At 37.9% G+C, this 14,454-nt stretch overlaps 1 protein-coding gene across 27 annotated transcripts in view; it reads left to right on the top strand.

The window, feature by feature from the left end:
* The window catches only part of MAPK10 (mitogen-activated protein kinase 10), a 441,650-nt gene that overhangs the window by 414,294 nt on the left and 12,902 nt on the right, over positions 1 to 14,454 (top strand). For all 27 annotated transcript variants that reach the window (XM_045525000.2, XM_045524995.2, XM_074346840.1 and 24 more), the window contains one exon: positions 13,648 to 13,711. In XM_045525000.2, the coding sequence (XP_045380956.1) occupies positions 13,648 to 13,711 (64 nt within the window). The remainder of the gene's footprint in view (positions 1 to 13,647; positions 13,712 to 14,454) is intronic.

Below are 14,454 nucleotides of genomic sequence, written 5' to 3'. Positions count from 1 at the left end.
GCTAAAACCCTTGGTTCTAAACACCAGTGCTTATTGCACTGTGTCACAATATCCTTTAGAAAGTTCTGTTACTCTTCACAAAGGAGGTATTTTAATAATTCATGTATTGAGATTTAGAATAGAAATGAATTTACAATAATATTTGTTATTTTTTTTCTGATAAACATGTTGTATACAAATGTGGTACATGAATGTTTCCTTATATAATGTGCCAAGTGAGGAAGGAGGGTGTAGCTCAGTGGTAGAGCATGTGCTTAGCATGCACAAGGTCCTGGGTCCAATCCCCAGTACCGCCATATAAATAAATAAATACTTAATTTTCTCCTCCCCAATAATAAGTTAAATAAAAAATTTTGGAAAGTGTTTCAAGTGTATTGAATCTACATAGGTAAAAGGGGCAGTAGTTACTAGATTAGCAGAACTCTTTTTACCTGATTGAAAAATATCATTAATCCAAAGTGTTTATGTCATGCTCTACCATTTTACAGACAGATCAGTGCTCGGAAAGAAAAAAGGCAAAACTTGTAATGAAAAGAATGTATATTTTAAATTAATACAAATATTTTTGGAATTGAAAAAATGTTAATTTTTTAGTTAAAATAGATAGAATTCCTCTAATGACAGTGAAGTATAGACAAATCTGTTTTCCTTAATTCTGTGACTGTGTTTCTTTACTCATTGTGGATTTGTGTCCTGGGGCTGCTCTGCTCATTTCCGCCATCTAGAGGCACATGGCTCTCTGGTTAATGTCTCTGGGATGAATTGTCACTGAGTCATGTTATTGGTATAGGAAGGCCGAGGGCCTTTTTCCTCCTGCTCATTTTGCTTCTGTCCTGTGACTGCCGGGCGGAGGAGCACGTGATACTTGGCTGACAGCAATATTTGTGTTGAATGTGCTGCCTTTTCACCCAGAACATTTTTCTGGCACCTTTATAGAGCTTATTTTTGTCGTATAACATATGACTGAGGCTAATGTGGCCTTTTACCTGTGGGAAGCCTTGCAATAAAAGCTGTTGCTTCTCATACTTTTAAGTTAACATTTTTTTTCTTCAGATGCTTCCCTGTGCCATCATCATATCACATATTATGCTGAAATAATCCATTTTTAAAATTATGTCTATCTTCCCAACTCTGCTGCTCTAACCTTCCTTGTGAGCAGGAAATTCAGCTCTACCTATCGAGTACATCTGTCTGGTATTTTTGTTGTAAACTGATTGGCTGTAGGACAGTTTTGCCACAAAAGGTAAGTGGTGGACAACCTGGTTTAACAGTCTGGTTATAATGCCAGTAACAGGTAATATAAAATAGGTAGCTAGGAATACACAGCAGTCTGTGAGAGCATTAATTACCGACTCTTTAGCTAATTCAGTTAAAACAGGTTGTCCTCTAATGCCATCTTTACCAAATTTATCACACAATAACTGAAGTTGGAGACAAGAGAAGAATCAAGATCGTCCCATGTCTCCCCACATGGTTACCTGATTCACGATGTTTGTAAGTTTCCTGAAAATGGTGAAAATTTGTTGCAGTTTAACTGTAGCGAACACGATGTAGACAGAATTTTGGTATTTGGCAGAGACTCTGACTTAGATGATTTCATGAATATACAGACTGGGCATGTGCTGGAACGTTTAAATGTAGTCAGAGCCGTGCTACAGGCTATTCCCATTACATGTATTGATAAGAGATAGCAGCGTCCCTCGTCTGCTCATTTTACTTCCAGGGGAGTCTCAAGAGACTTACAGCAGAGTTTTCTAATATCGTTAAGAACTTACGTTGGACGTTAGATCCTGAATTCTCACTGATGGACTTTGAGAAAGGAAGTATCACCCCTTTCTCTAAGGTGCACCCAAATACAACTGTCACTGTGAGTCTACACACGTTTTCAGTGTATTCATATTTTTTTTGTATTTTCATTTTTCATAATACATTTTTTTAATTGTTATTAATTTTTTAATGTTTTATTATGTCTTTTTTAATGTCCCTCTTTTATTTTACTTTTGTTATTTTATCTTTATCTTTAGCAGCAAAATTATTACCAATTAGTTGTGCAGGGAAACTACTCACAGCAAAGATTCTTAGGCGAAAATCCCTAGAAGCCTGAGTGCAGAGAACAGTGAGAGCAGAGGCTGATGCCCAGCATATGATGGATACATGTCGCCTGAATCGAACTCAGCTGGCCTGTGTATGACTCTTCTGTAGTGTTTATAGAACTCTCATATCCAATTTTAATTAAGCCTCTGAAAAACTCTAGAAAATGATGATTGTCCTCAACCAATCTTACTGCCCTTACCTTCTAGTACATCCTGACCACTTCTCATCCCTTAGTCCACAAAGACATCATCTCCACCCTGGACCACGTCGTAGTCTCTGACTTGTCTCTCGGCTCTACTCCTATTGTTTTCCCCTGTGGTCTATTCTCCAGAGTGCCTAGAGTTATCCTTTGAGAATGTGAAACAGTTTGCATAATTCCTCAGCTATTATCTCTAATGGCTTCTCATCCTGTTTATAATAGAACTAAAGTATTCACCATGGCTTATCCGAGTACTCACCGTGACTTACAAGGCTCTACTTCAGTGTTGTTCTAAATTTTGTTATCATAACCCATAGTAAGAAAGGTTTTATATTGTGACCCAGCATGCATGCATACACTGCCACCCCTCCCCCCCCATACACACAATTAAAGGAAAACCTTTACACTCTTGATATTTTCTCTCAGTCTACTCTTCTTGGCTGCATTGAAAGGAGCTGGTAATGACCCATCAGCTTGTTTCATGACTTCAATTTGCAAAACATTGCTTTGCTTGATCTGGCCCCTGCTGACCTTTCTCATTTCATTTTCTGTGCATCCCCCTTTCCGCTCTGCTCCAGGGTACTGGCCTCCTTGCTGTTCCCACACCAAGCAAGCTCACTCAGTGGGGGTCTTTGCATTGCAGATTCTTCTGCCTGAAGCATTCTTCCTCCAGAAATCCACATGGCTTCCCCCATTAATATCATTTACCTCTTTGCTCAAATGTTACCTTCTCAGAGAAGCCTTGTTGAATACCTATTAAGTACTATGTACAGTGTTAGACTCTGGTGAACAGAGATACAATCTTTGTCCCCAAGATTTAGTCTCTGCAATCTAGTGAGAAGTAAAACCAGTAAATGTTGAGTGATAAGTAGTCCAGATTTTAAGCTTGTTGAAGCACATAGAAAAATCCCAACTCAGTAATGTGAATCAGAGAGGCCGCTTGGAGGGGCTAATGTCTAAATAGAAATATGAAGGATAAAGCAGGAATTATCCAAGTGAAGGAAGAAAGGCAGAAGAGAGGGTTGTGCAAAAATCTCAGAGTCAAGAGAGGGTTGGGAGAACTGCAAATCCTTGGGGGTGATTCAGTGGAGAAGGGCGAGAAACCATTTAGGCTGATAAACAGGGACCAGGTAAGGAAGGAATGTCGAAACATTCTGATGGATGCGCTCTATCCTAAGGGCGAAGAGAAGCCATTCATAACTACCATGTATAAGGGAAATAAGCTATGAGGCTAACAGCGCAGCGAATATAGCCAATATTTATAGTAACTTTAAATGGAGTGTAATCTATGAAAACTATGAATCACTGTATTGTACACCTGAAACTAATACAATGTTGTAAATCAGCTATATACGTCAATGGAAAAAAACTAGCAAAACAGAAGAATAACATTATCTGATTTGAATTTCTAAAATGTCACTCTGTCAAGTGGGACTGGAGTAGAGAAAAGGGAGATGAACTGTGGGGGATAAACTGTAGTAACAGAGGTTAGAACTGATAATGGCCTGACAGTAGACATGGGCCACAGATTAAAGAGACGTTTAGAAGCTAGCAGTCAGCATGAATTTTAAATGGTTTGGGATAAAGAGTGGTAGGATTCAAGGATGACTTACAGCATGTAGTAGTTGGTTAATAAATATGTGTTAAATGAATGAAAGAAAAAAAAAGATTGATGACCTGGACTGGGTGATTAGTAGTGCAATTACTCAGTCTTTTCAATTAAAGAACCATAGAAAAATTTAACTTCCCAGGAACAATAAAGAGAATTTCCATTTTCAAGACGTGATTAAAGTTCTTGACTGTATCAAACTAATAAATTCAAGACCTAACATTTGAAAAAGCTATAGAACAGAATGAAAAGTAGAGAAAACTGAATTTAACTTCCTTGTCAAGCCATCGGAACATTATTTAATTAAGTTTTTAATTACACTTAGTTCACATTATAATTACAATTTGCATTACTAGCTTTTAAGTTTCCTCTGGTCACTTAGTGCTATGATTCTCCAAACAACATTAGTGCTTTCCATATGTAACAGATTATAATATAATGCTTTGCACATTGCAGGATCTCAAGAGAAGTGTGTTGAATTATTTGTTATACATTTGAAATTAGTTTTCTCTTGCATAAAACAGTATATGAAACTCTTCCCAAATAATCGGCTCATTGCAGACTAAGTGACTTACCCAAGGTCACTTGTCTTACTAGTGTCCGAGTCAAGGGTGCTCTGAGTTCAGCGCTGTTTCCATTTTTCCTGTGAGGGGTTTTGTGACTTGTTCAAGAAGCTCAGAGTTTCCCCTTGCTCTCTTTTGGCAAAGACTGAATTTGATTAAGAGATACAAATCTCGTGTCCACTTTGATCACAATCCACAAATCTCTCTGTTCCTGTTCTTTAAAACCACAGCAAATGATGATTTCTGTTTACAAAACATTTTTTTTCAGCGAGAAATAAATAGTATTAAAGACTGAGAGAAAATCACTTACTTTCTCTTGAATATTTTCTCTTGTGTCTATAGAAAGGAGGCGTGCCTAGGTAAACGACAAAACTTGCTTTGATTACTGTGTAAGTAGTTAGAACAGAGGTCTTAATCTCGGCTGCACATAAAATTACCTGGGGAGCTTTAAAATATCCTGATACCCAGATCTCACTCCAGACCAATTAAATCAAAATCTCTGAGGGTGGGATTCAGGTATCAGCATTTTTAAAGCTCTCAGATGACTTCAGTGTGCAGCCAAAGTTGAGAATTCTTGAGCGAGAGCAATTTGATTAAAGTCATGAACTCACTCACGCACTTTTATTTAATGTTTGCTTTTCTTTCTCCAACCACAAGGTGGCAGCATCACAATACAGTGCATATACTGACCTCTCTATTGAGTGGATATAGAAATTTATATCTGTAATACTAATTAATAGCATTTTGAGGGTTCCTCCAGCTAGAGACAGTATTGACATTTCCCCCTGTTGTTCTCTGTTGCTTTGGTTGGTTAATAAAACTTCTAAACATGTTTATTTGAACAGGTTAAATTAGCGGGAACTATATAAGCTATAGTTGGATGGAAAAATGCAGAGAACGTGGATTTTGCATTCAGATAGATTTGGATTTAAAGACTGCCTGCACCACTTAGCAATAGGTTTGTTTAATCTCTTTGGGCTTCAGTTGTATACCTAGAAGAGGAGGGTTGTTGTATGGACTAAATGAGATAATATATGAAAATCAACTTTGTGTTCTCTCTTTTCTGCATGTGGGTTCCTTCTCTCCCCGTGTGTCCTATCTTTCAATTTCCGCTGGTGGTTATACAAATAAATATACTGTAGCTGTCTTCATTTTAAAGAACAAAGAATCGAAGCCATTATTTTTTGTTACTACACCATTAGCAATGGAAGTACCATCCACCTTTATAACTAAATTTCTGTAAAAAAAAATTAGACTTTGTTTACTCACAGTTACTCTAGTTCACTTCTCAAACCTTGAAATTGCTTTCTCTGAGGTCACCAGTGGCCTCCTAAATGCCAGGCCCACAGAAAACTGGCATTTTGTGCATCCTTGTCATTTGAATAGGCAGACAACCTCCTCCTTCCTGACACATCCCCCCTGATTACTGTGGTGACTCCATTCCTGTTCTCCAGTCTCCATTGCTGTCTGAATTGTCTTTTTCTTCCTTTAGAATTGGGGATCCTAGGAGTTCTCTGTTGTAGCCCTATTTCTTTTCTCCCTGGGAATGTTTGGTATCTTGGACCACAGCCTTAATTTTAATTGTTATAAATGACTTTGAAACCTATACATTGTTACCTATGGCTGTTCTGCGTTCCAGATCTATAAATCTAACAGTCACTGGCATTTAGATTGGCATTTCAAAATTAACATGTCAAATTTTGAATTGAACATGTTCCCTGTCACCCCAAACTGGCTCCTCCTCCTTCCCCACATTTCAGCTTTCAATCCATGGCACTACTTTCCACCCAGGAGACTGAACCAAATCCCTAGTCATTCTGTATGCCTCCCCCAGGCCCTTTAAATCCAGATCGTCAGAGCTTCTCAGTTCTTCACCATCCCCTGCAAAAGACTTCTCGGTGGTGTTATTTAGCCTCTTACCTCACACTTAATCCTTAGCACAGATCAGTCTGGCTTCTGCATCGAACAGTTCTTGTTAGGGTCACTGGCTCTATTGTGTCAGTCATGCTCCCCTGTCCTCCTTCCCTCCTGTCCAGAATGCCCCGAGAGCACTTCTTCAAATGGTCACTTGCACATAAATCCCCTTCTCTGGACCTTCCTGGGGACCCAATGCAAGGCACCTTAGGAAAGAAGAATTAATCAAATTAGTTTCCAGAGACAGATTTTATTAAACTTCTATTCCCGATTGTGGAGTACTTTCAACTCATCAGACTTTTAAAGGGCATTTACTTCATCTGTAGAGTTAGAGTGTTTAATTTCTATTCAAGAGCACAGCCAATATTCCTAAAACTTGTCTAAGCAATTTTAAAAACTCAACTGATGTTTATTACAAGTTGCATTTGTCTACTTTTAGAGACAATTAAATTTTTGATAATTGGAAACCAAGGCATTGTTTACTGCATGGTAGAAATAACTGAAAAATAACTGTAGTTAGTCAATTATTTTGCTAATTGTTCATACTGCTATTACACTTCTATTAATTTGGCAGATTGTTGGTAAGACTGTTAAGCAAACATTGAACCTCACTGTGGATCATGAAATGTTCTTGGTGCTACAGAGAATATAAAGTTTCAGAAAAGACCAAAACATACCAAATGCTGTCATTAGCCAGATAAATAGATAAATGTACTTATAATTTAGTGCTATATAAAAATATTCTGTATAAATGTTTATTTTCCAATCAGGAGGTTAAAATTTTAAGTTCTATTTATCAAAAATTTAAAATACATATGGAAAACTTATTCTGTATGTATAGAATCAGAGAATTTAAAATCAAATTTTACACATTTCCTTAAACAGATTTTCTGAGTTAATATTGTACTAAAATTCACTTTTCTCGGTTGGAGCCTTACAGTAAATCACGCATCTTTTGGCAATCCTTAAACTGCAAAGGTTAATAAGAAAAACAAAGCATGTTTCACTAGGACATAATATCATTTTCTTTGATCCAGCTGCTAAATGAATAGAGAATTCACACAGGGGAAGACAATGCTATTTAAAGCTTTCGTTGGCATTTTCAACAAGGCAGCAAACACGCAGAGAGAAAAAGCTGAACAAAACCATATTGTATGCTTAATTAGGATAAAAGAAGCAGAAAAAAATACCAACATCTTGATGATTGTCATATGGTCAGAACATGACGGATATGGAAAAAAATGTTAACTCAGGGCTCAGAGATGAATAAAAAGAACAACTTTGTACAGTTTAGATTTTTCATATCTGGTTCTCATCTCTTTTGAGATTCATGTGTGTAGAGGTTCTGATGTGGTCCAAGATATTTTAACAAAAAGCATTTAGGAATATAAGTGTTGACTCCTTGGGTGATGATTGCCAGATCTAGCTACATATGGAGACTGACAGAAAATTGGAACAGAAATCAGAGTGGCAGGCTGGAATTTGTCACTGATGAAAATCTTTTGTAAGCATTGAATTATTCAGTTTCACATTTGTTCAACACTAAGGATTTCTTCATTCCATCTTTTCTTATAAGAGATCATACATTTTATCCGTAACTCTGCCACTAATTATCTGTATGACCATGGACAAATCACTTGTGATCGCTGAGTTGTCATGTTCTCATTTACAAATTGAGCAGGGGTGGTGCTAGATCTTCTCTAAACTCTCTTTCATCGTTAACGTTCTATAGTGCTGTTAAAAATAAGATTACTTTGAAGATTAACAGAATAAATTCATACATTTGACTCAGTGAAGAACTATTACTTAAATATATGATATAAAATGAAGTCACAAGAGGGAGCACTTTGTACCTTGGGAGAATCAATTAGGAATTTGAATAGATAACTGATTAAAAGATCTCTTCAGCAAGAAATCATGCCCAGCAGTAAGAACTCAAGAGAATGCCCCTCAAAATCCATTTTCTTCAATCCCAGTCTTATTATGTAGAACTGTACTCTTTTTTATGTACTTACTGGCAAGAGTCCTATTTTATGAGTTTTGCATTCCTGAAAATGGAGTAAATGGAAGGAAATGCTGACATGATGTCCTAGAGCAGGAAAAGGTGCAGGTGTAATTGTTGAGGCTCCAGTGGTCCAGAAAAATACTGCAATTCAATTGTTTTCTTCATCCTCCAATTGCTGTGTACCTGAGATCTCTAATATGCATGTTACAGTATTGCTACGTAGGCTGCTCACATAATTATCCTCCAAACACTTATGAGAATGAGGGCGCTGAGGACTATTAAAAACTACAAGGACAACAAGGCACACACTGGGACTGTTTTGGGGAAATTGAGACATATAGTCACCCTATTTGCTTTGGTTTCCGTTTCTTGTTTTATAAAGATTTTAATTTAAATATTGCTTAGGTCTTGTTCCATCATCCCCTAGTTTAGATTCATCCCAATTACTGTTTGCTCTGAATTGTTCTTTAAATTAAATTAAACTTTTAAACAAAGTTCTACCATTAATTAGCTATGCGACTTAGATATTTTTAAAAAAAATTTCTTTGAATCTTAGTTTCCTGGTCTGAGGATTATTAGGTATACATAAAGAGCTTAGCATAGAGTATCTTCTCAGAAAAAAAAAAAGTGGCTTCCCTTAATTAGATAGAGAATAGTGTTTTTCATTTCTCAAGCTCTTGAAGATAGCTGAGAGAGCAGATGTAGGAACATTACAATTACCTTCTTTTTTTTCAGTGTCACAGTCTGTTCTGCAGGTCCTTTTTGTTTCATTCATATACTATATCCATATTAGCGCTGAGGGTATTTCTTCTATATTGTTCCAGTTTTTTAGGTGGTATCTCATATTAATGTTCCCCACCAAGAAAATATCTGGATCTTTCTGGATGTGGTTGCAGTTGTGAGGTTTGGAAAATTTTATGGGTTTCAGAGGCATGCTTTCTATCATGAAAGCCAAAATCTTTGTTTCATTTACGAGAAACTTCCAATTACTTCCTCATTTTGAAACTCTCTGAACACTTCACTTCTATAACATTGCAGTATTCTCATTCTCCATGTGTTTCTGTAAATATCCCTTTCCCTTCCCACACTTCCTCCTCCTCCTTCTTTGACTTACCGTCTTCTGGTCAGCCTTTAAACTTTGGTGTCTGACTGGGGTCCACTTTGGCCCTTTACTCTTCCTGCCTGCATACTCCATGGGTGACCACATTCACTGCCATGACTTCAGCAAACATCTCTGGCTGATAGTCTCAAATCTGTACATCTTTAGCCAATAGCATTCCTGTGAATATCAGATCATATATTTATCAAATGGACATCTGTGCCCACGTAACACGTAGACTCATTTCTCTACCAGCCTCATTTCCCTTTTTCCATTCCCTGTATCTTTACTTGGTTCCACTACTAATGCCATTTTCCAGTAACTCATCTTAAACATCTTCTTTCCCATCATGCACATTCAATCAAAAACAGAATTCTACCAATTTGATTTATTAATATTTATCAATTATTCTTGAATCCATATTTTCTATCCATTTTTGCCTTCCCTACCCAAGTCAGACCTTCTAATATTTTTTTCTAGATTGTGCAGCAGCTCTTTCCTTGGATTTCAATTGTGTCTTTCTTCAATCCAGCCAGAGTTTTGGCCATGCCATTCTCTTACATTCTTCAGTGTTTCTCCCCGTTAGGAGGAAGTCTTCACTCCATAGCATACTAACCAAAACCATCCTTGATCCAGCCTTTCTCCAACCCATCTGCTTCTCTAGGGACAGCTCTTATCTCTTGCTACATCTGACTGCATAGTTATGTTTTATTATCACAGAACTGCTTCCCGTTCTCCTTGCATGTGCATGCACCTAAGCAGAGAAACACACACACACACACACACACACACACACACACACACACACACACACACACACCATCACCACCACCATCACCACCATTCTGTTTTCTAAAGTCTGCGGCCTGGAGTCATCTTTTTCTCCTTCTCCTTTTATCTTGACAACATCCAAGGCATCTTTTGCTCTAGAACAGATGTCATCTACTCCAAGAAGCAAAAGGTGTTTGCTACAGTTTTGTTAGGGTTTCTTCACTCTGGCCCCATATACCACATACACATTTATCATATTGTGTATTATCTGTTTTGCATATGTCTTACCCCCCTAAATTGTGAGCTCCTAGAGGTGAGTAGTCACATTATTCAGTTTTGAAATCTCTAGTTCGAATATAGTCTGACAAATACTAGGTGCCCAAAACCGTTACTGATTGAATGAATTTAAAAAATGAATAAATTAATTCTAATATTTACTAACTCATAGTGACTTTCATTTGGCCATGTGTTTATCTCATTTAATTGAAACAGTTTGTACATGTATACATAATATGTAATCGGTATAAAATAATACAAATACAAAGCATTTGTTTTTACAATCTCCAGGAATTTCTACAAGAATTTCAATCAAGGAAGTAGAGTCCAAATTTTAAAAAATAATAGAAAGAGGATCTTCAGTCTCTTGAAAAATATTCAAAAGCATGCAAGTCACAAGTCCTAATAATTTTATATATTATTCTTAATTTCTTCTCATCCTTAATTTTCTCACATCTCAAATTGTTCTTATCTGCTAAACTCTTCTAAAATACTCTCTGGAGTCCTTCTTACTTTATCCACTGCTCATCTCTTTTTTATTTAGATTGTTACCTAACAAGACAGAATCCTTCCTGTTTAATAAGGTGGAGAAGGGGAACCAGAGAGCAATAGAACACTGGCTCCTCTTTAGCAGAGGAAGAGGCAGGGACTGTCATGGACCATCTCATGGTGACGGTGGCTGCCTGAGCACGTATACATGTATGTGTTTGAATGTAGAATTACTCTCTTTGGATTATTGGCCAATTACTACTTTATGTTGCTATGTAGAAGACGTATTTATGTGAAGCACCCTTCCACTGCAGGTGATTGAATCCTCTCTTTAAAAAAAGCCCCAAAAGAAACTCTGAACAAGTAGCCGTTTCAACCATAACTATAATGCAAGTGTATTTAAAGCAGCCCTCCTGGTTTACTGAAAGGAAAAGTCTTGGAGTCAGTACTTTGCTTTCTTTCTTTGTGGTTTGTGGTTGGGGTCTACGTACTTCGTGCTTCATACAGCAACAGCTGTATGTTGAGGCTCCAAGGAAAACCTCTCTCCAAATAGTTTTGTTGCAAAGAGAAAATACCATTTAGGAACTTTGGCAGGAACTATACTCCTGAGCCGTGTTCAATTTTGAAACTTGAATGGAAAAGTTCACTGCATGGAGACGTCAGCCACACAGGCTCCTGAGCTGGGTCTGTTGTTAGAAGAAAACAGAGGCACCAACGATGCACAGAGCGCTGGGAGGGCGGGGAGGGGCTCTGAGAGCTTGTGCGCACTGTGTCCTGCAGGGGGCCTGGACAAGGCTCACTGCAGGGGGACCTCAGCACAGCTTTACGCATGCTCAGGAAGAGGCAAAGCCCCAAACCTGCCACTTGGTAAAGTGTCTTTACATAACCAAGGTTTGGCTTTGCGTTAGCTTAATAGTTTCACAAATTTTCAAACTTTGTTTTACTCATTCACTCAGTAATCATAACATTCCTGTAACTGGGGGTTTCTTTACAGTTTAGGGTAGAAGGTCCTCCCTCAGTCAGGTCCCAGGGGCAGTGCCTGACCATCCCAGTCCTCTTAACTTTACATAGTCAGTGTGTCTGGGTCCTCACTAGTGTCGCGGGGTAGAGCGGGGTCTTGTTCTGTTTAGTTCTTTCAGTAAAGGCTACTTAGCCGGCCACATCTGAGTCATGGTAGCTGGTGTGAAGCCTTCTTCCCCAGTAGAAATCACAGATTTTAAAAGAATGTCTGGCCTTATCAGTAGCTATTTCTCAGTAATTCATTATTATGTTGCCCCACCACAACTGGTCGGTCTTCTATTTTCATATCCAGCTACTTCTGTAGTGTATGAGGGCTGCCCCAGCATATGAGGGCTAAGATGAATATTCATGTCTGTCATGATTCAGGCTGCCAGAGATTCTCCATGCAATAAAGAAGGGCCACTGTGGTACTAGGGTGCTGCTCGTGGGCCAGAAAACCTCCCGCGGAAGCCAGAACTGTCTCTGAAGATCTGGTCCAAAGTCTTCCTATGAAAGCCATTTCTGAGGGATGCGTGTCCTAATAGACCTGAGTCACTTTATTGAGTAACTGTTAGTTTCTCATAAAAAGTGCTGCTTTGCGAGTGTTGGACAGGGTGGATTCTGGGGTCCCTGTGTGCTGGCACCAGACATTTTGTAGCTCTTCTCGGCACTGAATCCAGTGTTGGTGTGAGTCCTCTGCTCCTTCTCTCTCTACCTTTTCACTTTTTCGAGATTTTTTTTCTTTCCATGTCACTTGACCTGAGTCGAAGCTACTCTCGATCACCATGGTAGATGTCCCGGGTCCAAACATCAGGAAGCAGAGGTCAGGGAATGTATCTGAGACCCTCCTTCCTGCAAGGCACCTCGATTTGTGAAAATTCCTCCTTTTCCACCTTCAAATTCCTCAGAGCAAGAGTAATGCTAGTAACGCAGACTAGAGGTCCTGTCACATCGGTTCTCCCACAGAGGGTCAACTCAGGGGCCACTCGGGTTCACGGTGACCCACCTCTCTATACAACTGGCAGCTGCCTCTGCCTGAGGGTGCAAAATATCTTAAATCATTTAAATATAAGGCACACAGTGTTGTATAAAGATGTTTTATGATGCTTCACAAAAAATAAAAAGCTGATTAAGTCTAAATATTCCTTCATGCTGGGGACTAATACTGTGGTCTGTTTAGAGGTATTAGACTCTTCTTCAGGAGGGTCTGAAAGTGGAAGAAAATCTTACTGGTCTAGGGCAGTTTTAGTAGGGTTCTGTTTCAGGGCAAGTGAATGGAGGAAGTAGCAGCTCCCGGAGCCTTGTAATCAAGTGTCTTGTTTGCTTTTTAAAGACATGATATTAACTGCTCACACTTGACTTCTGAATCAGAAGGTTTTGGAAAGTGAGCTCTCAGGATTTGGATCCTGCTGCCTTATTTGGTAGCAGCAAACATTGGCATATGAATGAATCGTTTGTAAGTTTGTGGGGAAATTTTAACTTCTGCACCACTGTGATTACTCCACAATTTATATGAGATTCTGGTCGCCAGCAAAATCAATGAGTAGCGAGATATTCTCGTGCATTGTAAGAGTTTAGTTATTTTTTTAGGTTATTACAGAAGGTTTATTGTTTGTTTTTATTCTGCAGCCCCCACCTCAGATATATGACAAACAGTTGGATGAAAGAGAACACACCATTGAAGAGTGGAAAGGTGATTCTGTTACTTAAATATGTATACTTTTTGCTTTATTGAAACTCAAAAAAAAATCCTTAAGGCTTCTCCTTTTAAAACAAATTAGTAACTGATGATTGTCTAAGTACTATTCTCTTAGACCATTTTCAAAGCTCCTAAAACTTCATCTGTCTTTTCATACTGATAATAATAATGCATTTATTCAAGAATGAAAGGAATTAATTACTGACACTTTTAAAAAAAATAGTACTGATTGTCAAAATATTTGTCATGGTGAAGGGCAAGCTTCAATTCAAAATTTCAGAATTAAACATTCCATGTTTGTACATAAGATTATCACTTAAAATGGATAAAAATTATGCCTGGAATGGTTTTAGGCAGTAGAAAGTAAAAGAGAGTGAATGTATGAATTCATTCACTTAATGTATAGGACTTGAGAATTTAAATTGAAAGTAAATGTATCTGAATGGCTTATTTTTTTTAAGTAAGAAAATTAATTAATTTTTTCAGCAAAGCTTTTCCAAACACGTACTGTGTGATCAAGATCATAACTCAGGGTGAAACAACACAGAAGAGAACTATTAAAGTAATATAAATAATGACAGAATAGAGTAAATATGTGAAAACCAATGCAGATTATAACAAATGATTAGGTCCAAATGAGGAGGAACATAAAAGGGAGCTCTGAAGGAAAAAAGTGTTTGGGCTACCTTGAAGGACTTAATAATTGTAAGTTGGGAAGAGAAAAAAATAGAGGAAAA

Source organism: Camelus bactrianus, chromosome 2 (genome assembly GCF_048773025.1).
Source record: "Camelus bactrianus isolate YW-2024 breed Bactrian camel chromosome 2, ASM4877302v1, whole genome shotgun sequence".
In the NCBI taxonomy this organism is placed as follows: domain Eukaryota; kingdom Metazoa; phylum Chordata; class Mammalia; order Artiodactyla; family Camelidae; genus Camelus; species Camelus bactrianus.
This window is presented reverse-complemented; position numbering and strand designations above follow the sequence as displayed.